General features: G+C 41.0%; 3 protein-coding genes across 4 annotated transcripts; 2 read left to right on the forward strand and 1 right to left on the reverse strand.

Annotated features, from left to right (window-relative positions):
• Nucleotides 1-1,283: 1,283 nt before the first annotated feature.
• Nucleotides 1,284-14,784, reverse strand: HMMR (hyaluronan mediated motility receptor). Of its 2 annotated transcripts, XM_084535336.1 has the most exons (18): nucleotides 14,718-14,739; nucleotides 14,449-14,550; nucleotides 13,199-13,275; nucleotides 12,271-12,351; nucleotides 11,640-11,828; nucleotides 11,256-11,342; nucleotides 10,651-10,751; nucleotides 10,015-10,089; nucleotides 9,052-9,230; nucleotides 8,153-8,301; nucleotides 7,627-7,841; nucleotides 6,918-7,034; nucleotides 6,062-6,220; nucleotides 4,248-4,403; nucleotides 4,051-4,150; nucleotides 3,618-3,794; nucleotides 3,190-3,352; nucleotides 1,284-2,478 (listed from the first exon to the last, which is right to left on the reverse strand). In XM_084535336.1, the coding sequence occupies exons 2-18, from the start codon at nucleotides 14,474-14,476 to the stop codon at nucleotides 2,459-2,461; spliced, it is 2,073 nt and encodes a 690-aa protein (XP_084391462.1). In that variant the 5' UTR covers nucleotides 14,477-14,550; nucleotides 14,718-14,739; the 3' UTR covers nucleotides 1,284-2,458. The 2 variants fall into 2 exon arrangements, with proteins under 2 accessions (XP_084391462.1, XP_084391461.1); XM_084535335.1 differs by lacking the exon at nucleotides 14,449-14,550 and having other exon boundaries at nucleotides 14,718-14,784.
• A 150-nt stretch (nucleotides 14,785-14,934) lies between these two features.
• On the forward strand, nucleotides 14,935-18,523 carry NUDCD2 (NudC domain containing 2). The gene is made up of 4 exons (XM_084535465.1): nucleotides 14,935-15,158; nucleotides 15,670-15,718; nucleotides 16,884-17,035; nucleotides 17,937-18,523. Exons 1-4 carry the CDS (start codon nucleotides 14,970-14,972, stop codon nucleotides 18,018-18,020), a joined length of 474 nt encoding a protein of 157 aa, XP_084391591.1. The 5' UTR covers nucleotides 14,935-14,969; the 3' UTR covers nucleotides 18,021-18,523.
• Nucleotides 18,225-22,646, forward strand: LOC311444360 (heat shock transcription factor, Y-linked-like). The gene is made up of 3 exons (XM_084535464.1): nucleotides 18,225-18,363; nucleotides 19,183-19,298; nucleotides 19,820-22,646. Exon 3 carries the CDS (start codon nucleotides 21,657-21,659, stop codon nucleotides 22,245-22,247), a length of 591 nt encoding a protein of 196 aa, XP_084391590.1. The 5' UTR covers nucleotides 18,225-18,363; nucleotides 19,183-19,298; nucleotides 19,820-21,656; the 3' UTR covers nucleotides 22,248-22,646.
• The last annotated feature ends 1,095 nt before the right edge of the window (nucleotides 22,647-23,741 follow it).

The following is a 23,741-nucleotide window of genomic DNA, read 5'->3' on the forward strand; positions in this document are numbered from 1 at the left end:
TCACAAACCTGCTCTATGCTATTTATTCATATTCTAACATTAAAGCAAAATCTGACAATGCTGTAAGGATGGTGTAATTATTTCTGAGTTGCCCTATTATTTTTATTAGTGTAAAACATTAAGAAGGATTTAAAATGGACTTTAGCAAAACTCCCAATTAAGGTAGAAAGTTCTAATCATTAAGGCTGTGTGAAAGAAGTATGTAGACAGGCATAAAAGCATACTTCTGTGATACTTGCAGTATTTTGCTTCTCTTAGTGTTCTTTCACCCATTGCCCAACTCTTGCTAACTTTCTGCTATTTGACATGTTCTGCATCAGTAAGGTTCAGTTGAAAGTGTACATGAATTCAATGCCATCATGTATGTTTGAGCTTTGGAGAGCCTTTGTTTAACATTCGTTCTTAATCTTTCATGTAATACAAGATTAGTTTACACATTTAAAAACACCTGGAACTCTTAATGTCTTTTTTTGGTCAAAAAGGTGTTTCATCAGATTTTTTGCATTCTGATTTATGAACAGTGTTTTTTTTCCTTAAAAACACCCTTAGGAGAAGAACACCAATGCAAGCGTTCAACTGTCAGCAACCTTGCTTAAGAGCATGCAATCTTGAGACAAAAACACCAGTATAATAGCAGTCAAGTGTTACAAGTGAAAATACAAGACCACAAGTTTTGTTGTTGTTGTTTTATATTTTTTTTTGTTGTTGTTGTTAGTATGGATTTTTCCCCTTGCCTTGTTACTCTTTGCTCTGTTGTTCACTCAGTCAAGTTTGGTCTAACCAACTGTTCATTTTACAACCACTGGCTGCTGGATGTAAATGACTGTGTAACATTAGGCTTTCCACAAAGACCAGGTTCTCATCAAATGAGTCAGTAAGACTAAGCTCTCTTTCTTGCATAGTTGTCTTTCATTCCATTTGCATCTTTCAGACAACTAAACCAGCTAACTTTATCATTTTCTCCATATGGAGAGAGAACTCTAGTCTTCTTAAATTATTACAGTAAGTTCCTCATTAAAATGCCTCTCTCTACTTCAGCCAACCCCATAAATTGAACACTAAGTATTTCTCAAATCAAACAGCTCATCTTCAGAAGCACAAGTAAACACACAAAGATGGCATTAATGTACAAGAACCACCAATTTATTTCTTCAGACTTAGAAAGCATTTTCAGTATTTCATTTCTCCAGTATTACTGTAAGTGACATGCTAAGCTTTGTATATTTTCTCTTTGCAGCACATGTATACAAAATATTAGTATATGCAATTAGTAAAAACACAGCTCATGTTTCACTTGAGTTCCAGTATTTATTTTTTATTAACAGAAATTCACCAGAAATAACAGAGTAAAAGAATTGCAAGCTGTATATATTGTACAGTTCAGATAAATCATTTCTTCTGTACAGTTCAAGAATTACATTGTCTTTCAGACAAGCCTGATATTAAGTTTTGTTGTGAAGATTTAAGATTAGAACACTAGGTCGCTTAGAGGGTAATTTTATGTTGCTTTTCTGAACCACTGGTTTAAGAAGGAAATGAAAAAAAAATCATTTAAAATGTTTATTCTGCTAAAACATTCTTAATTTTAGATGCAGTTCAACAGATTCCTTCCATCTTGTCAAAATCCAAGTCTATAAAAATGAATGCGTAGTGGGCATCCTCCCACCCAATTAAAAAAAAGGTTCTGTTGATATTCCTGTCCACATAACATTGATCAGGTAAGACAGCTGGCTGCAACAGCTATGACTATTTAAGAATCCAGTGAGCACAACATTGGTAAAACAGATTTCCCTTAAGACCTTGATCTTAGCTATGGGATGCAAAGAGATTCACATAGACAAGGCAGACCAAGTCTGACCTGGAAATCCTCTTCCGGAGATCAATAGTTGCATTATCTAGCCCCAGGAAAGAAATCAGCATGTCCTGAATACAAATTAAAAAAAAAAAAAAATCCAAACCAACCATACAATATAACTTTTTACATCTGACCTGTATTACGTAGGCCACAAAGGAGAGAGTCTCTGGAAAGTGCTCCTGTCATTGCTATCAAAGCAACTATAATCAGCAAAATTAATTTAACATGGAACTGAAAAAATTAGGTACAAAATAACATCATACATGAATGCAGGGTTTGTTATCCTTTTCGCCTAATTATTATTCACCTTTTCTGAACTTAAGTTGCGCTGTTAGAAAAACAAACTAAGCAGCTTCTGAGTCCAAGATTGCGAGGATGTTACTGGGAGTCTAGAACATGCAGCCCTCTGTGGCCTCCAATTTGAGGATAACCAAGTGTAGTTTTTCTAAAAATAGGCTGTTCTATATCACTTCTCAAGTAATCATGCTAATATGTATAACATACAGCACCCAATTTTACCTTGAACAAATAGTCTGTTGAAATCTTCTGTATTACTTAAGTTTATTGATGATGTAAAATATTTTTCTTCATAGCAAGAAAAGATTACTCTTGTTTTCTATTACCTGCAATGCAAAAACATTACTAAGTTTGGATTTTGCACTACTGCTCCCTTGCATTTAACAACTATTTGTGTGCTGGGGGAAAGGAAGGCATTAGATTGCACATAACAGGCAAGACCAGAACTTCAGACACTGGAATACATTCTGAAGCAAAGGTCTGCTCAAGATCTGTATCCTTCCCCATCTCCATGTGGAATCTTCCACATTCACCTGCAGCAGGCTTTTTGCTTCCTACCTGTATACCTACAGCAGTGTAAGGTCCTGCAAGTACCAACTAAAAAAACAGGGCTCAGTCCTCTAAGTCACCTTTACCCTTATTGCCGTTGCAGGAGATACTGACTACCACTGGATTAGCTACAACAGGTAAACTGTATGAGAAATCAGTGGGTGATACACAGCCACAAAACAAGGTTCACATCTTACAATCTCATGCAAAACAGTTGGGTCCATAACCCACTCCTCCACATTAAACACACTTTCTGTTGTCTGACCCGACAAACAGCCGTCTCAGCTAGCATTAAAACAGGGCTGGGAAATGCAATGGCCAAAAGTACACTGGAAATACCCCACAGCTGTAGCCTCCCAACACATGCTGTAAAACACAGGAGATGCTATCTCCTTCCTTCCCTAAGTGAAGCAGACTATGCAAGACTGCCGTATGTTCTTTGGATAAGTTAAAGAGATACAAGGACACAGATTAATGTCCATGCTTACCTTCTTTCAAAGGAGTTCTTGGAGAAATATTTTCCTTGCTGCCATGCTGGAAAGCTTTGGAAGGATCAAACCGCCTAATGCCCTGAATTGCACAGAGTTGCTCCTGAAGATCCCTGTTTGCTTGCTTTTGTTTTGCTAGCAGTGCACGCAGTTTGGAGACATCCTAAGGAAAACAATCCTTAGAAGTTAGATTAAGAACAAGAGAAAAGATCACCCTGTATACCACGTATCTAGTCCTCACTAAAACAGATTATCTTGCTGTTCTGGAACTGGTGGTTCATTCTAGCCTAGCACACACAAGGAATTTAAGAACCACAGAAAACAAGTAACTTGCAGAGTTAGTCTGTAAGTAGTTAGAGAACTCAGCAAATAAACAAAAAGAATTAAGTAAATGAATTTCCAATTTCTAACATTACAATTAGACAAACCTGTTTCAAGTGGGTGTTCTCCTCCTTCAACTTCATAACATGCTTGATTTTTTGTTTCTGGTTCTGGTGGCCAAGTAGTTTCGCATATGCATCACTTAGTTTATTCAGTTCTTCTTGGGTTGCACCATGCTCACTTAAGAGAGCATTCTTCTCTGCTTCAAACGCATCTAGCTGGCGCTGAAATACATAGTACATTTTTTATTTTTCTTTTTAAGTCTAACTTTTTTTTTTTTTTTAAAGCTGAGATCTACAGAGAACGATTGTTTTGGGAAGTGACATAGCTGGATGAAGGGACGGTAACTTAGGAAATGATAACAAGGTGAATGCTGTAGAATGGGAGATAGCATGTTTATTTCTCAAGAGAAAAACTTGAGTCAATGTGCTAATAAAGTCTGAAGTCAACACCGTAATGAACATCTATTTCTTCACATACCTGAAAAGGCTTAGTTTTGTTATGCAACTCTTCATATAGATTACGCCAAGTCTTTATCTCTTCTTTTAAGCTAGAGGTCATATCTTCACTTACGGTTTTCCTAAGAAGCAAAAAATAGAATTTCAGCTCTCAGCATTTCTTCACAATAAAACAGGTGTGCTACAATACCCACCCAAGTTTAATTTCTGAAAAGTCACCTTGATCTTTGATCTGCTTCAAGTTTTTTTTGTAGATCTTCAGTTTGCTCTTTCAGTTTTTCCTGAAGCTTAGTAATTTGTGCAAGGCAAGATTCTCTTGTTCTCTCTGCTTCTGCTTCTTTCAGTGCAAGCTTTGTCTGGGCTTCTAAAAGCATCCTGAGGAAAACATCAACCATCCATAATGAACCATCCCTAACTTTTTTTATTTTATTATTTACACTAGTAATTAATATTAAAATACGAGTAACCATGTTTGAAAATCTGTTACTTGAACTGAAATGAAGGTTTGTGCTAACAGTACCATAAGAGAACAACATAGTACAGAAAACAATCAAGTTCAAGATGTGGTTTAACTTCTATGAGGAAGCAGTGCTTTCAAAGTAAGGAAGTCTCGTGTTTCTTATTTGCGGCTGTTTAATACTAGCAGCTCTTAATGGAAGGTACTCCAGTAGGCTTTTCATGCAGAAGTTTGCTCAAGCAGAAGCTAGCCAAGATCATTCAGTGTGGATGACCTCAAGGGTTCACAAATTTTACATCTAAAATGTTGACTTCCCTCTCTTACCTAAGGTATTTATTTTTATCATCTAGGTGGAGACTAAATCCATCCCCCTGCCACACTCTACAGTAGGCATCTAAAAACAGAAAATAGCTCTTAGCTGCTTTTCTTTTAACAACTGTAATAGAAACTGGAAGAAATATCAAACAAGCAAGGAGAAAATAAAGGACATCATCTTAAAACCAAAGGTGCTTTAAAATAAGCTGCAGTAAGCTGTAATTCTTTTTTGGACTGTCTTAACATCCTGGCTATAGGTGAATGAAACAGCAGAAGCATTACAGAGACATTTTCTAAGTCAGCAAAGCGTTATGACAGATGGGGAGATCAGAAATGGCTCAACTTAGTTTGGCCAAAAAAAGGGTTTTAATGCAGTTGCATGTGAATGGTTGACACATTCAACTGCTGAAAACATTAGAGCATAGTTGCAGACTTAAAACCAACTTCAGCTTTGGAAGCTAGCTAGTGATGACACTCAGAGAAGCAGGGAAGGAAATTTAGTGGACACACAATATACTCCATAATGCAGCACGTGTACAGGCAGTTGCCTCAGTTGCTTGATAATGGCAGTTGTACACTGGGACCATTTATGACCCAATTCCCTCATTTCCTCCCATCACTTGCCCACAACAGGGAGCTTGCACATGGTCTGCCACACTGAGCTCAAAGGAGAACATGCACCACTAAGCTGCTGTTACCTGCTCAGAGAAACATATCCACAATACCGCCCAAAGACAACTGCTGGCTCTACTACTTTTCAGCTGCACTGTGATGTTGCATATTAGGAAGAGGGCAGATTTTTGTTTACTTCACTGCAGTGCGTTAATTTGAGGACTGTTAATCAGCATCTGCTTGTGAGCAGAACTTGAGATAACAGACATTATTCAGGAGAGTGGCAGATGGTTAGATCTGAATTAAATATATTTGTATGCCCCTGTGGATCTTACTAGTTCATGGAACAGTCATTATAACTAATATGTCTCATAAAAACAATATTCCAACAGAATTCGGTAAAGATTTTCCTTTACCTGCGTTCCACCTAAAGGAAAATTTGCAAGCAATTAATTGAATCGATTAGTTTTCTAATACATACAATCCTAACGTATTTCGTCTATCAACATTTTCAACCTTCTGCATAGGGAAAAAGGAAGATATGTACAGTTACATCAAATGCTAATATTATTTGATAGAGCACCATGCTAAGTTCTAGTTAAGAAGGTAAGCTTCAGCTGGCTTAAGGAAAAGTTTGTCAGCCCAATACCTTGCATATTCTTCTTTTGCTTTGTCTTTAGCATACTCTGCTTCCTGAAGCAGCTGTAGATTATCTTGGCTTGTTTTTTTTAGTTCAGCAATTTGTTCTTGCAGAGATGTATTCTCCACTTTAAGGCTGCATATTTCTTCAGCTATTGTCTTCTTGTAGCTAGTATGATAGTGCAAATAAGAAAATACTTGTTACTTTAAAAGAATTCAGATTAACCAGTTCAGGCCCCATGAGAGCAATCCAAACTCAAGCTGCAAAGGCATAAAAGATTTTCTAATCCATTAAGCCATAAGCAGCAAAACTATGGCATATTCTGTGATACGTTTAACATTTCTACCTAGATATGAAAACACTTCCTATAAAAACAACTATATCTGAAGGATGCCCGATACTTCAGGTTTGCCTTACATTCTTAAAAATAACAGTATCAATATTAATATACTACAATTTGAATATTGTGACAACAAAGATCCGCAAGAACTGTAGGACAATCATCAGTTTTGAGCCTGAACAGCAGGACTTACTGCAAGATATTTTAATGTACAGAGACCATCTTTACTAGTTACAACTCTCATTGAGTATCAAGAGCACTTGGGTATTCCACTTGGTTGCATTTTAGAAGAAACATCCACAGCTTCCTCAGCAAGATTACATAGTTTGTCATTACACTTGACTAATACTCAAAAGGAATAAATAACATTTCTTAATGCTATCAAAAAAAAACCACACAAAAACGCTGTAATATCACACCAGCTGTCATATACAATGTGAAGTACTAAGGCAGAAGAATAAAGAGCATATGTTGTTATAGTTTCAGAGATCATTGCTGCCAGACATCTTAATGGAACTTAAATACCTTTCAAACTCAGCAAGAGTCTTTCCAAGTTTACACAATGTGTTGCTATGCTCTTCCTGGATTTGCCGAACCGCACTGCTGTGCATTTCGTTGATTTGCTCCAACTCAGCATTCTTCCTAAAATAAAAATGCAACACTCCATGCCTGAATGTGTTACCTGTTACAGAAGGCTGGTAGCAGCAGCAGCAATACTTGCATACTGACAAATCAGTAACGTCACTGCCACAACTTTTCATGTATTAAAGCACCATCTTCATAGCAAACAAAGACTTCACCCACCCCTTAATTTCCAAGTTATCTTATGTGTGGAATAGATTTAATAGTTGCTAGTAAGATTTCAATACATAAAAGTTAAAAACAACTTGCTTGAAAAACCTATCCTAGGGATTGCCTTCTCCAGAACATAAATACCAATAAAAGAAATCCATGCAGCTTATTCTTCCCAATAACTTCACATTACTACAGTACTGGTATGTCAGACAACTCTCAGCATACTAATTAAACAGCTTTAAATAACATAATTTAAAAGTTATTTAAATCATTCAGCTAGATTGCTTCTAACTGCTGCCATTAATCAAAACCCAGCAAGAAATACATTCCGATGTGTTCAGGTTTCTTTAAAACCTGAATTAAACTTAAAAGCTTTGCTTATGCTGCTGATTTAACATGTTTTCCTTCCAAAACTGTAAACTGAGATTACTTCACTAACCCTTTCAACTTTACTTCCATCTGTGCAAGTTCAAGAGTTTTAGATTTGGTTTCTTGTTCCAACCACTTCACCAACTTCTCAGCTTTCTTCTCCTTAGCATGCAATTTATCCAGCTCATTCATTGCAACCTTCATCTCTTCTTCCAAGAGGTGTCTCTCACTTGTTACCTCATCTTGAAAATCTAGTAACCTCTGCTGGATAGATGCAGACAGCTCCTGTGGGCCGGAATATAACTGATTTTAAAATTACCAGAAGTTTTCTAGATATTGAAGGCTACTTTGCAATGCTCAAACCTTATAGCACCACAGTAAGAGCAAATTTATGGAAGAAGCAGAACTACTATCATGCCACTTTGATTCTTATAAGACATGGTATCACACAGTTTTTGCTGGCCAGCATCCATTTCTACATCCCACAGATTAAACCATTATTAGTATAGCAACTCTATGTTTAACCAAAATCAGAACATTCAGTCCCAGGCATTGGGATTAGAATATTTTTAGACTAATTTTAAGTCTGTATTTACCTTCTCTTGCTGCAGCTGAGAGAGAATCTCCTCCTGCTTCTCAAGCAGTTTTTGGTGTTCTTGTTCTTCTAAGCTGATTTTTTTTTTCAGATCTTCTATTTCAGCATTCATACTCAGGATTTTTCCCCTGCTCTCAGAAGACTCTTTTTCTGCATAGAGCAATTGTCAGTATAACAGGTAGTGCCTTCTCTACCTTCAAAGAAATACAGCACCTTTTCTTCATAGTACTTTAATTCTAATTCATCCTAACTTTAAAGTTAGACATAGGAAAACAAAAACCCTCATCTTTTACTTGCCCAGGAACTCACCAAGAATTCCACTTCAAATAATGTTTTAAGGGATAGGACTTTTAAGGGAAGTGATATTTTATCTTTGGTTCAATGAATTAGCTTTTATCAAAACAGCTAGGAATGGGGACAGCTATGGCTGAGGAAAAGCTTCTGAATGATTCCCTCAAAGATGGGCTGGTGGAGATAGGAGAGGGGAAGGGGAGAATAGGGCAGGTCTGAAGGTTTCCTGGATGCACAGTACTTCAATGAACTAGTGCATAAACCTCTAACAATGTATTACAGCAATATAGCACTGATTCTCAAGGAAGATTATGGAACAAGTCATTTGTGTTCAACTTTCAGATTAAAGCCTAGCATGCAAACAACTTTGAATTCTGTAGTGCCTACCTTAGTATACCTCCATGGAAATATAAATTTAGACTGGACAGAGGTGTTTCCAAGGAGTTTTCCCATATACATGTAATTATTGGCAAGCTGTTCTCAGTTGGAGCTTAGAGAGCTGACTTAGTTTTGAACCCACACAGACATTTTAAACAAACCCATTAGAGATGCTTTAGGATGTATAAGTGAGCCCAACTATGTGAACAGCAAAAAGGCACTAGCGATTACCTTTTTCTTGTTCAAGCAACTCACACCTTTCATTAAGTTCTCTGATCAGCATACATGATTCGTCCTCTTTTGTTTTGAGTGTATCAGTCAGGATCTTGATGTCTTGGTCTTTCTTTATCAATGTCTCTTTCATCTGGGCAGCATCTAGTTTGTATTTCTCTACAGTTTCTGCAATACTACTGTAGAAGAAAATTCAGGTATTTGTTAACACTAAGTTTCATTTTTAAGCTTACACTTCAGCACAAAGGAGAAATTCTTCAAATACTTAGTACAGGTGGTTTTCGACAGAAAAGCAGCCTTCAGCTAGTGTTCCAGATAAGTTTTTGCGCACTAAGACAGGTTACTTAAAATCAAACGCAATTGATTTCAAAATGGATGTTTTAAGAAAAACCTAGATGGTCACACAACCTAAAATGGTTTTGTATTTTCACCACATCCTGAACTAGGTACACTTGACTATGAAAACTGGTTAGTGTTTCTATCTGTTACAAAGCACCGGACTGATAATTTTTACTATCAGACTATGCTCTTCTCAAGCGAAAGCAACACGGATCAACTCTTGAACGAAAACCAGAATATTACAAAGTCCACTGGAGGTTAAAACTGTTTTTACAAGTGAGTGCTCAAAGGCATTACTGCCAGTAATTTAGAGGAAAACAAGTCTAGCTTGATTTATGAGTTTAAATAAATCATGTTAGAAAACTGATTTCAGGACTGATACAAAACTTGTCCATAATACTGCTTAGCCCACAAAAGTGCAGTCATTTAGAAAGGTAATTAAAATATTACCTTCTGACTCCTTCCTATTATCTGGAAAAAGGTCAGATTCCCCTTCCCACCCATTCATTTCAATACTATTAAACATAATTGTTGCCAAGCTTCTACTTCATCCGGCAAGAACAAGGCTTAGTTTTACTGCCCTCTTAACTTACCCAGTCCAATCTAAAAACAATTTGTTTTTACCTGAGCTCTGTGATATATTCCAAGAGTTTTTCAGTGTCAAACTTGTCTTCAGCTTTCTCTCTCTCCGTAGCAGATCTAAAAATCAAGAAGCTTTCATGATGGATGTATTGAAACAGTTCAGAGCTATTTATAAGCTATTTGTTTACAGATAAGCAAGTACAAACAAATTGTTTGACCACAACTTAAGAGTAACATATTCTTTCTGTAATCCAGTGTGGCTGACAAACTCATATTGACTCTAAGAGGTGATTCTATGATCTTCTGCTCTTTATTCCATATGGTCTTCTCATTTGCACTAAAGATATTGTGAACTACCTTCCACCATGAGCAAATATACTAGAGGGGCTGCATGAGCTAGACAAATCATCATTGCTTCCCACTGTGAACTGCAGTACCTGTGTTATTAGCTTTGTGTATTTCAACTTAATGTAAAACATCGACTCATATTCAAGTACTAGGATTTTAGGTAAGAGCTGAAGGCACTTGAGTGTAAGGAAAACTTGCCAGTGCTGAGCTTCTTTCCATCAAGTTCATTCCAGGCCTTTATCTCCCCCAAAACCATATGCTTGCTGGGAGTATATGCAGCTAAGCCCAGATACATTGCCGTCTAAGTTCATTTCCTACATTACCACTTACAGTTTTTCTTTTAACTCTGCTACTTTTCCTTTTGAATGCTCTAGATTCCTTTGCACCTCCTGCAGCTTCATTTCCATGTCTTCCTGTTTTGCAAGTGCAGTCTAAAAAAACAAACAAAACCAAAAATAAGTCCATTGTCTAAGACAAAGATGAACTGAAATTAATTCATAACCAGGGTTTAATTACAGTACTTGCTACTACGCTAAATGTGACTCCTATATTCAAATTATCCACCTGCAAAGATATTAACATTTGTTAAAATTACAGACAATAACCACCCAAATAAACCATGTCTAAGCTTCAAACCACATTTCCAACCACTGGTTTTCAATGATATTAACAGTCTGACCAACAGACTGATACTGTTACAGAAGTATTTCTAGGCTTCCTTCCTCAGTCTTACTTACTCAGAGATACTTTACATCAACAGCAAAAACAAGATTTGTTGTTTGATCTTTCTTTCATAATTCCACTGAGCAAAAAGTAGAAGAAACTACAGAATTGAGGATCGAAACTGAGCATGATCTGTGGGAACGCTGCAAGCCCTTCATTGAAAAGTCCCTGAACAGCTCAGTTATTATCCCATGCAGTGCAAGGCAGCTTACTTTTTCCTTAGCATCCCTCTTGTTTCTGAGCTTCATTAACTCCATACACAGGCTGCTCATTTTCTTCTGCACACCATCTTCACACAGCTTATTAGAAATAAACAGCAAATCAATAAGCATAACAGCTTCATATCGATCATTCTTCAGGCTGTCAAAAGAGCATCCCCCTACCACCCACACCTCTGATGATCTCTGTCTGTCCTGGACAGCAATGTTAGCCAGTCCAGCTCTGTCTTTAGATAAACACGCAGTACCTCAAGATGTGTTCTATACCTGTGGCCATGAAGGGGCACAGGGAATGTATCAACAGGCAAGTTCCCTCTTCACCAGGGAACTCAGTAACATCAAAGTCAAAGCAAATAAGTGATATATTCATTTGAATACCTTAGATTTTAGTAGTTCATTGGTTCTTGTTAGTTCCAGAAGCTGTTTTTTCAGGCAAGCAACATTTGCCAAAAGAGATGTTTTCTCCTGAACTGCAGCACTCAGCTTAGCTTCAATCTTAACAAAATCCTCATCCAGAGCCCGAAGTTTTTTATCCTGCTCTCCACGCTCTCTCACTAATGCACGAATCTACAACATAACAGGTATTCTTTTTTATTTAATGATATAACTTTTATTAAATAATCACTAAGCCATGCCTTTTGTTTTCCTAGAAAGGCTGAGTATCTAAACTGTATTGACTTCCATTCAGAACACGCATCTTAAAGTTTGTCATTCACAGAAAAGGACATGAGATAATCACAATTCCATATTGTTAAATGCCATAGATTTGCAGTCCTAAATCTCAACTGAATTATTTTGCGCTACTGAGCCAAATATATTTCAGTAAAAAGTTAGAATAGGCTTTGCTTTAACTTGTGAGAGAAGAAAACTCTCCTCCTTGGCTGTGGAATAGAAAGGCATAGTGTGCTATCTGAGACAAACGGAACATAGATTAGTAGTAAGCTTATTGTTTTGATTATGGGAAGCAGTAAACATATTCCAGAATTGCACACACACAATGTATTCATACCTCCTTCTCCAGTGTCTTCTGTTTCTTCTTCTCTTTCATGAGTATGAGATCTTTTCTAGGCTTCAGACTCCCACTAACCGGCTTTTTAAAACAAACTTATTAGAAATATTTAACTGATTTCTCGCTGCATATTAATTTAACATTAGAGTTCAGCATAACAGTAGGCAACACTGTTAAAGACACACACAATAATCAAAAACAAATGTCTCTCTCCTGCAGATCAGCCAGATTAGAGTCAGTTTTACCACTGTACTGTTGTGTAAACATTACCATGAACGGACAGCTCAAGGCCTTTGTGACAGGAAGGAGACTGAGAAAACCTGAGACATACACATCCCCTGAATTCAATAAAAACACTTTAACCTCTTAAGTTCAGCCTAACCTTAAAGTTCTGCTTTGTTTGCCTAACTTCCTCCTATATCATGAGTACTAGTAAACTCAATTACTAAGTCAGGGTTACCATTCAACTCATTAACCCATTTATTTCCTTGCATATTGCACTGACAACCTGTATATACAGTGTTGTCCCCTCCTTGTTTCTTTTAGCACTGTGTTTATGCTCTGGCCTGTACACCATAGAAAAGCAACAGAAACAAGATCTCACATAGAAGCATCTGCACCACAATTACAAGGTAAGAGAAAAAAAAATAACCCCCAAACCACAAACCCATAGCAACCTACATTAAAGCAAGCTTCGTAAAGCCACCCAACACACCACTCAGTAGTCCCCAGTAATCATATGATCCCAAAGAAAGTTAATCCATTTCCCTTCTTTGCGACTAAGGAATCAACACAAAATAACGTGTTCCATACATAGTTCACCAAGATAGGTTAATGGCAATTGTACAAAGGGACTAGGTGATTTAACTAGTTGCAGGGATGTTGAACCAGAATTCATAGCGCTACAGATACCACAGAAGAGTCTTACCATTGATCCAAAAGATCCACATCCCCCTCCAGTTACAGAGGTAGGTGCATTCTTCTCGCTGTTCTGATTTGTCTCACCTGCAGAAGGATGTAGAAAAGAACAGTGAAGGAAAGCGTTGGGCATGCACATAGTGAGAGAAGTTTCACCAAGCTAGACAAAGTCAACTGATTTTCTATACAAAGGACAGAACGCTATCTGCTTATAAAACTACTTGCCTAACAACTTAAGGCCAGCTATTTTCCTACTGTCATCAAGCAATTCAGTATTAGTCAGCGGGGCACTTGACAAGGTTCAGAGGCAGACTATCTGATGACAGCCTGTTTTGAGAATTCAGCTTCTGCCAAGTTCTCCACCACCATCCAGATTCATGCTGCCAGTTTTCAGTTGAGGAGTATCTTACATCTTAACAAACCATGAGAACGTCACTAAAAGCAAAGTGTCCTGGTTTCAGCTAGGATAGAGTTAATTTTCCTCCTAGTAGCTATTAGGGTGTTTTGGATTAGTAATATGTTTTGGATTAGGATGAGAAGAGTGCTGATAACCTGCTGATATTTTAGTTGTTGCAGAGCAGTGCTTGCACCAAGCCAAGGATGTTTCAGCTTCTCACTCTGTCCTGCCAACGGGCAGGCTGGGGATGCAGCAAGAGCTGGGAGGGGACAGACTCAGGACAGGTGACCCAAACTGGCCACAGGGGTATTCCATCCCATCTGGGGTCATGCTGAACAGTATATAGGGGTGGCTGGCTGGGGTGGGGGGGCTGGGCTGCTCGGGGTTAGGCTGGGCATCAGTCAGTGGGTGGTGAGCAATTGCATCGTGCATCACTTGTTTCTTACACATTATTATTATTATTTTCCTGTCTTAATAAACCGTTTTTATCTCAACTCACGGGCTTCACTTTCCCGTTTATCTCCCAGAGAGGGAGGGGGGAGGGTGAGCAAACGGCTGTGTGGTGTTTAGCTGCCGGCCGGGTTAAACCACAACACAAAGCTCATGAAGTACTTGAATCATACGTTTGAACTCCTGATTAACAGAAATTACATATAAAATTGTTATAGAAAAAAAAAACTCCAATAGACGTGTTGTTGCCGCTCTAGTTGAGATGCAGGATAGGCAACGAGCCCCATTACCAAAGCAAAGCAAGTAATATTGTTTTAAAAAAGCACAAAGCAGGAACAGCGTGGCAGCACGAACAAACGCAGCTGTCAGAGGCGTTATGCCACCCGCTCCGCACGGCCTTAGGGACTACTCACCCTCCTGCCTCCCAGCCCGGCGATGCATTTCGGAGGACAGCGCACGCCCCGCGGCCGCTGAGGCCTCGCCACGGGATCCCGGCTGCGGGCCGCGAGCTGGAGCTGCCGCGCACACAACAGCCACGGGTCACGAGGGGAACGGCTGAGGCCGGTAACCCCCAGCCCCACCTCGGTCAAGCTCCCGCCCCCCCTCGCCCTCCCCGTGCCCAGGCAGAGAGGCGAAGGCCGCGGTTTCCCCTCAGAGCCCCCCCCTCCCCCCCGCCCCGTACCGCAACCGCCGCGCCGCGGGGCCGCTCCACGCGAGGCCATAGCGGCAGCCGCCGGCCGCGCCGCGATTCGAATGGGGCCAACGGCCGCGCGCCGCGGGGAGCCAATCGCCTCCCCCCGCTGCCGGCGCCGGCGGCCAATCGGCGCGCTCCGAGCGGAACGCGCGCGTCACCCGCCGCGGGGCGAGACGGGCGGCGCGCGTGCGCCGTGCCCCGGGTCGCGGGCGGAGGGGCGGCCCCGGCGGCGGGGGCTCGATGGCGGCGCCCTTCGAGGAGCGCAGCGGCGTGGTGCCCTGCCGCACGGCCTGGGGCCGCTGGTACCAGACGCTGGAGGAGGTGTTCGTGGAGGTGCACGTCCCGCCCGGCACCCGGGCCAAGGACGTGAGCTGCAGCCTGCAGAGCCGACACCTGGCGCTGGCCGTGGGGGGCCGGCAGCTGCTGCAGGTAGCGGCCGGGGGGTGCGGGCGGTGCCCGCGGGCTGCCGGGCAACCCCGCTGCGCTCTGCTCCGTGAGCGGCCGGGCACCGCCTGCGGGCGTAACTTCGCTGCTGAACGCAGCAAGAGAAGCGGGGATTGTCTTTCTCTGGGGTGAAAAGCGATTCTCGGTGCGGTGACATCCGTGTGTTACGCCGTAGGTGTGGCACCCTCAGTGGGCACACGGGAATTTGGATGGCGAATGAATTCAAAGTCCTGTTACCCACTGAGAAATACGGGCCTTCCTATGAGTTAGGACGCTGAAACTAAACGTATGTTTTTCATGTCAAATACCTGATTAAAAAGACACAACACTTTGATAGGCCATGTACAAACCTGTGCTAGTCAGGCCTGATTGTGCTACTCCTTGCGAAGGAATTCTGAACGCAGGGAGGTGGGTAAGTTATGAGCAAAGCTATGCAATGTGGGCTGGTCACTGAGCAGGTTTTCCTGTTAAGTAATCTTGGTCATGTCTTTTGCAGGGTAAACTTTTTGACTCTACGATAGCTGATGAAGGAACATGGACATTAGGTAATAACCTGTCTCTCAAATGACATTTTGGAGTATAATAGAACTTGCCAAAATACGCTGTGGAAGAGTTGACCCATGTTTTTTGTTATGGGAAATGCTTTCTTCTGATTCTGATCAAGTTATGATTCTCTGTGAAAAATGATAATTGTTATTGCCAGACTAAGGAACTAAGGTAGTACAAAAGCCCTAAGGTATTAAGGACTAGGGGAGAAGTGCCACGTCTGGGAAGGTAGTATTCAATCAATTAGGAACACTTCCTTAGAACTAACGTTTACTTTTTAGGAAATTAGTAGTAAGAAGATTTTTGCAAACCCTTATTAAAACTGCACTGGTACAGTTATGTCCAAGAGAATCAAAAAGCAATCTAACAATTGGGCTAAGGTACTTAAAGGAGCAAAACACTTCTCTGATTGTTGCTTTGTAAATATTGTGGTGTTCAGAGTAGTTTTTGAAAAACACATTTGTGGACCGTGCCTATTGATGCTTTCCTATAACGGGTTTTATTTTCCATTAAGAATAAACATCGATTGGTAGTTTGGTAACTTAATCATTAAAATCAGAAGTGTAAATAAACATTGCAAAGTGAAGCCTACTCTTTTCTAGCATGCAAACAGTCTTCAAAATACACTTTATAATGTTGCACTTCCTCAATTAAGTTGAACTAAACATGTAGATGTTACCTTTGAGATGCACTTCTAATACCTTCATGATACTTCACACTGCCTGTGTTCAATAGCAATTGATTATAATTCCATGTTGCTTAAACTTAGTTCTGGTTTTATTGGTAATAACCTCCCTGTGAAGCCTGACCTGAAATACTTTGTTATTACCGTAGCTGATCTGTATATACTAATAGGTTAAATCTCTGTTGTGAACCTCTCTAGAAGGTTACTTTACATTGGAATAGAAGTATTTATGAACGGTGTTTTAATTCCTCAAAACAGCTTTAGTATTTTACAGGCCTGAAAGCGTGGGCTGCATAGGCTTGCTTTGTCTCAGGTTGTGTTTCTTGGTAATGGTTTTATTTATTAATAACTCCATTGGCATTAAGAATTGAAATTACTTCAAGAAATCCCATGCTTTGACATGTTAACAGTGAATACAGCAAAAAAGCTTGCACGAAGGACAGAGTCTAATAGGTGTGTTTTGTCTCTTCATTCAATAGAAGACAGAAAACTGATACGCATTGTTCTGATGAAGACGAATCGAGATGCTGGAAATTGTTGGACGTCTCTGTTAGAAAATGATTATGCTGCTGATCCTTGGGTACAAGACCAGATGCAAAGGAAACTTACACTGGAACGATTCCAAAGAGAGGCAAGTCAAAGGTCCCTGATTACTGCTTATATTTTGTTTGCACATGTAGGTTATGGGCGTGAAAGCTGGGTAAAACGTCTGCTGTCTCGTGCCGTGGAAACGTATACTGTAGGTCAATAAAGACCTGTGAACATTCTGTATCAGTGTATTTTTAAGAGGTTGTTCTGTCTGTAGTCTGTCTGAAAGTTAAGTGAAAAGTTAAGGTGAGTGCCAGAGTGATACTGATTTTACGGTTTTGATATGTAACTAACAAATTTTTATTTAAGTTAGGCCACGTATAATTTCTATTATCTAGAATTACAACATACCTATATCTACAACATAACATCATACTCTACTGAAGATGTTTGCATGTAATGTCAGATGATGGAGAATAGTTAGCTGGAAAATATTTTCCTTTGACTTCAACTAAAATTGCTTAAATTGTTTCGGTATAATTTTAGCACTCAGCTGTTCTTACTCATGTCAGCAGGTTGTACAACTACAACTTATTACCTGACAGCTGAATCAGCACATTACATGCTGCAACAAATACTATTTTTATCGATTTTGTTTATCCAGCATGGCAGGTACTTAGAGTCTTTAAATTGTAATTTCAAGGGATATCAAAAGCCAGAAAACTTTGTTAATTTCCTTAATACTACTTCACTGTGAGATAAAACTGCTTGCCAAGTTAATGACATTACAAATTTAGGTAGTGGGCAACCAAACTATGGCAATGCAACGTTTACTTGTTGATGCATTCTCCAAGCAGAATGTCAGTGCTCTGGCAAATGGTTAACAAGTTGATAGCTGCATGATCTTCTTAGAGTGTTAACCTGTTAACAGAAATGTTTTTTTGTTTTGTTTAAATCACTGCTATTCAAGAAAAATCTGTCTGCTAAACTTTTATCTCCATCAGAACCCTGGATTTGACTTCAGTGGTGCAGAAATCTCTGGAAATTACAGCAAAGGAGGACCAGACTTCTTTAGCCTTGAAAAATGAACTCTTTTAACCTATGTTCCTGGAGAGAAATTACACATTTTACTGGAGGACAGGAATATGTAATTGGTGAAGACTTCAGTGATCTAGTCAGCGGATTGTTGGCAAGTAATTACTTCAGCAAAGAGAAAGGAGGTCTCTTCTAGCAGAACGAAGTGTCAGCATCTGATTCATAAGCCGCGATAACTTTCTAGCATTAAAGGGATAAAATGCATGAAAAGATGTATACAAAAAAAAAGTAACATCTTGAAGCAGAACACTTTCTCTGATACAACAGTAAACTAGTCAGTTATAAATATACCACTTGTCTTATGTAAGAATATCTTTACCGTTGAAGATGGATCCTGTAAGTAAGATACTGAATATTTTTTCTTAACTTGCAACTAGAAGGATATTGGGAAGGCTACAGTTGCACTTCTGAAACAGACTTGCACTTCTAGCAGCCCTATAAGAATTTGTACCTTATTCTAAAATAGTGGTTAATAAACTACTGCATCTTGCCTCAACTGAGGATTTACAATCCACTGCATTGCCCCATATATCACTAAAAGGGGCTCTCAGTTCTGTGTGCGTGTCTGGGAATGGGCCTGTGAGTGCTGCAACTGCAGCCAGGCTGTGGGGCAGCGGGCGTGTGTGCCCACAGCTGGAGTGAGTGCAGGCTGTGCCCAGGGAAGTGGTGGCATCACTGTCCCTGGGGGTGTTCAAGGAAAGGTTGGACCTGGTGCTTAGGGACATGGTTTAATGGGTGACGGTGGTAGGGGGATGGTTGGACCAGATGACTTCGAAGGTCTTTTCCAACCTTAATGATTCTGTGATTCCTTGCTGTCAGGTAAGTGATACTGGAAAATGGACAAGTCAAGTGAAAGTCTGGGTATACGTAACTGTGTTAATGTCATAAAGTCTTTCAGTAGAAATATTTAAAACTTAAAAAAAGTACGAGAATGTAGTAATTCTTGAAAAGAGTAGGAAGTCCTTAAGAAAGAAAAACCTTGCTTCTATTTGCAACCACCATACAGTACAAGCTGCTTATATAAGTTGAACATGCAGCTGTAGATTTCTGCAGTTAGTTTTCAGTTTGATAGCCACACCGTAACCTTGGCCCCTGCATAACTTAATATTTTGCATGTGCCAATTACTTACCATGATTTTTCTACTTGTTCCTAAGGATGCAGCTCAGAAACCGTCCAACTGCATCACACGGGACGAATGGCGTGGCAAACTAGTAGGAAGAAAACACAATTGCCAAATTCTATTGTGTTCAGAACACTGAAACTATTGCCTGTAAGTAGGTCCTAAGCACAAGTTCCCTGGAGGTTGCCAACAGCATCTAAGTTCAACCTTACTAGAAAAATTGCATCATTATTTCTTTTGGGATATGGCAAAAATAAAGTAAGTTGTTGACAAATGCTTTCGCTGTAATTACATCCAATGCTTTCTTGCACCAGTAAGCAAACCAGCAGTACTCCTGAAATAATAAAGCGTGATTTTTCTACCCCTGTCTTCTTTACAGAAATATATAGTAGGTTCAAATGCCATGGTAAGGTTTTAGAGAGCTTGCCATAGTGTACAAAAGTAGGTACAGGTTGGTATTAAGTGTTGAGGTTTAACATGGCTGGCAGCAAAAAAACACACAGCCATTTATTCACATCATCATGTTACCAGCAATCATCTCATCCTAAGCCAAAACATAGCATTCTACCAGCTACTAGGAGGAAACTTAACTCTGTCCCAACTGAAACCAGGACATACGCATATGTGAATTCAGCTTAAAGGTCTAAACCCAGGCTTCTCTCATGTTGCAGAACTGACAGTGAAACCTCTGCACACTGTAAAAATAGCACAGAACCAGTAACAAGGATGTCCGACGAATGTTACATGGGAGACGTTTGGTTCTTTGTGATTTTTTTTTCATAGGTGTTTGTACTTTTGGCTTTTAGAGAAATTACCCAGTTAAGTTAATCCGTATTGCTTTCTTTTCCTACTTCATGCATTTAGTGTATCTTTAGATATATCTTAAATTAGGGAGCTTATACTGGATGCACAGGACAAACCAGGAGCTACAATCCAGGTGAGATGTTAGTGACCAAGATGAGTGACTTCTTTTAAAGGTCCAGCACCCTTGCAAAAATGCTTGTGATGGCTTCCCACATGCAAGAGCAGGAAGCTGGACACGGAACTAACTTTCTGCTTCTTCTTGATCAAGTCCTTCGGGAATTAGCCTAAGACCTTCTGAGGCTGGGATTATCAGTCTCAGATGCAAGCTCTATTGTTACTGCAGTTCTGGAGACTGAGTTCAGACTGCCGTTGGTCATAGAACTGTGAATAGTCTGCTTCCTTCCAAACGAATTTTTAGTCAGAGGTGTATGGAGAAGAGCACCGTATGTTTTTGCAGCTTGTGATTGTTTGCTTCCCTTGGAAGCTTTTTCATTTGTCTATGCTGTATGGCCCTTTTACAAAGAGGTAGAAGCAATGCGAATGCACAGCCAGGTGAAATATTTGTTGTTTGCTGCACAGGTGAGTGAAAGGTACGAAAAAGTTGGCAAGAAGGCCCTAGAAATTCTTCCAGACGGGGTGTGCTGTTCGCACAGGACCTTAGAGATTTTGAAGTGGCATCTGTGTTGCGTACTTCAGTGATACGCAGACAGGATGGCACTGAAGGCTTCTTTTGTTGAAGCTTATTGCTCAGGCCTGTAGGAAGTGGATAAGAACATACCTGTGCACGCATCTAAAAACTTGAGTGGGTTGACTAACATCTTCATATAAGATAAAAGGTGTGGTTAGTTTATCCGGTTAAACTGATGGAACCCATCAGCCTCTGAAATTAGTACGACATTGAACTCTTGGTTGATGTTGTGGCTCAGAAAAGGCCTATACTTTCTATTAAATCTTTACAGAAATAGCTTACTGCTTTTACCTTTCAAGCAGAAAACCATTTTTTGTAGTCTTTTCTGTCATTGCGAGGGTACATGAAGAGAATTCTGCAGAGAGGGGTGTGATTTAAAAGGCTAAGAGAACACACTGATGGTGTTGGCTTGCTTTCGAAATTGCGAACATATCAAATCAAATCAAAGCATAGGAAGCGAATCAAGAAACGAGGGGTTGCACATCTTCCGTTTCTGGCATTATGTAGTGTTTATTCTAGTTGGACCTACAGAGCAGCCTCTGGCAGAGCACTGGCATTGCAGAGCATCACCTTGCTGAAGCAGCACTATTGAAGTCACTAAGCATTTGCAAGAAACGGTGACAAACTGGGAAGAGATTGCTGTTTGCTTCTGTTAACATTGCCTGTCTGGGAGACTGATGTCCCTCCCCAGCTGGAGAACGCAGAGGGACATCAAGGAGGCCAGAAGGGGGCTCTTCAGGGGACCACACAGGGAAGGGGAAGCAAGGGCCGGCTGAGGAGTGATCCCCTTAAATACCTTTACTTGCTTCTTGGCTCTTGAGTCAAAACAGCCATAGCTATGTTGCAGGACCAGCAACATGTCTGCTCCGGCTGCTCCGGCCAGAGCCACACTGTGATATCATCGTGATGACACTGGGGCGTCATGGTGATGTTTGAGCTTCCCCCACCAGAACCCCCAGACAGTCCGTTGAGCCTCGCTTGCTGACTGGCAGGACCAAAAGTAGCCGTTCGCAGAAATGGCTGCAGATGGAAACTCGAGTGACAATGAGATCAATGAAATTAAACAGGAGCCACTTCCAGAAGACACGTCATACGGTTTTGCTCCAGACGAGCTGTTTGAGGCTTTGGACTCCCCTTCTCCTGAACCCCTGGGACAGGATGAAGGAGCAGCTTGTGATGCTCGTGCAGCATCCACAAGGGGAGAAAAAGATCCCCAAGCTCTCACTGATGACCGTGAGACCAAACACGTTCCTCATAATTCTTCTGAGGAGAACGCTGGCAACAGCAACGTCTTCTCATCCCTCAGCTTCCCAAAGAAACTCTGGCAACTGGCTGAAAGTGAGGAATTTAAGGCCATCTGGTGGGGTCACTCTGGAAACTATATTGTGATCGACGAGGAAATGTTTAAAGTGGAAGTGCTGGGAAGGACAAGACCTCCGAGAGTTTTTGAGACGGAGAGTATGAAAAGTTTCATTCGTCAGCTTAATCTGTATGGATTCAGCAAACTGCAACAGGACCTGCAAAGATCTCCCTTGCTTCCTGATCTTCCGAAAGAAGAGGATGCATTTTCTGCTCGTAGGAAGGTACCTCCATTGCTCCACACGTGAACCAATTCTCACAATATTCTGGTGGGAGAGATGGGTGTTCCAATAAAATAAGCCTTGGCAATGGAGGAGATGAGGATAACAGTAGATGTTCTGATCTTAATTGCGTTTTCAGGCTGCTTCCAGGTGTTTTAGAGCTAGCTTTGCGGAGGACTAGACATGCAAATAAAATACGTTTGGGTGGTACCCAATGAGTTTGAACCCATGGAACACAAAGATAAGTAAAGCAGGCTATGATGAGTCCATTTATTTTAAGGCATTTGCAGCGTACCAGAACTGTATCATCAGGACTGTATCATTAAGCTTTAGTCAGCCTAAGCTTTAGGCTTAAACTGACCAATAGATCTTTCTAACCCATGACTGCCTTTACCAATTACAATCCTCAGTTCTTGTCTCTTGCTGTTTCTCTTTCCCAAACACGTAGCAAGTACTTCTCCTTTGCATTTTTTTAGATACTCTACTACTATAACCCCAGCTTCAAGAGAGATTCTCCCCACCTGCTCCAGAACTGCAAGCAATGAGTTGCCCTGAAGAGGAAAGCCCTGCAGGCGGGGCTGGATGAGAGCTGCCCCAGCAGCCGCCTATATGCCCAGCCTGGGTGCAGAGATGCCGATATGGATGAGGAGGACCCGCTGGCAGCAGCAACTCCAGCAGAAGCCACACAGCCAGCGGCACCCGCGGGGTCCCCAGGCACTGGGCAAAAGCCACCCCTCAAGCCAGCGGTGCCCCTACAGCCTCGCAGGGAGCTGCTCCCAACCTGCCAGGTCCTGCTGCAGCAGCAGGCAGGGACAAGCAGCAGCGTCTGGACCCCTCCCTGCTGCTAGCAGGCAGCAGCCAGACCTCAGCTGCCGCTCCTGCTCCCTCCCCACACCACGTCCTACCTTCCCAGATAGCCCTGTGCCCAAACGCAGGAGCTCCGAAGGCTCCCTCGGCTGCCCTGCCTCCCTTTGGTCACCCACTCCTTCCAGTGGCCTTGCTGGCAGCAGCCTCTGCTGCAGCCATTTTGCAGCCGTACAGCTGGCAGGGCCTGGCAGCCCCACACTGCCCGACCTGCACCTGCGACCAAGACGGGGCAGCTGCAGGCGACAGAATGGCACCCACTAGACACATGGGACCCACTAGACACAGCAGGGATAGCAGCACCCCCTTACAGCTTCACAGTCTGTTAGTTCATAGGTTGATTGTTCTGGAGTTGACCTGCTTGAATAATAAAACTTCTCCAGTTCCAGTTGTCTTTTTGGTATTATTTTTAAATGGGGAAATCTCGGGTTGAATTTGTATTTTGTCTCTCAAAAGGAAGTAGAAGCAACTGTTTCAACACCAATTTGATCGTTTTCCACAACAGACCAGCTCTCTAGGTTCTTAGCCACAGAGAGCAAAAGAGTGGATAATGTCTGCATGCCACATGCACCGAGGATGCTCTTCCTAATGATGACTTCTAACGGAAAGTTAGGAGAGAGTAATTAAATAACACCACTTTAATTATGGAAGGCTCAG

Source organism: Aythya ferina, assembly GCF_964211825.1.
Source record: "Aythya ferina genome assembly, chromosome: 14".
In the NCBI taxonomy this organism is placed as follows: domain Eukaryota; kingdom Metazoa; phylum Chordata; class Aves; order Anseriformes; family Anatidae; genus Aythya; species Aythya ferina.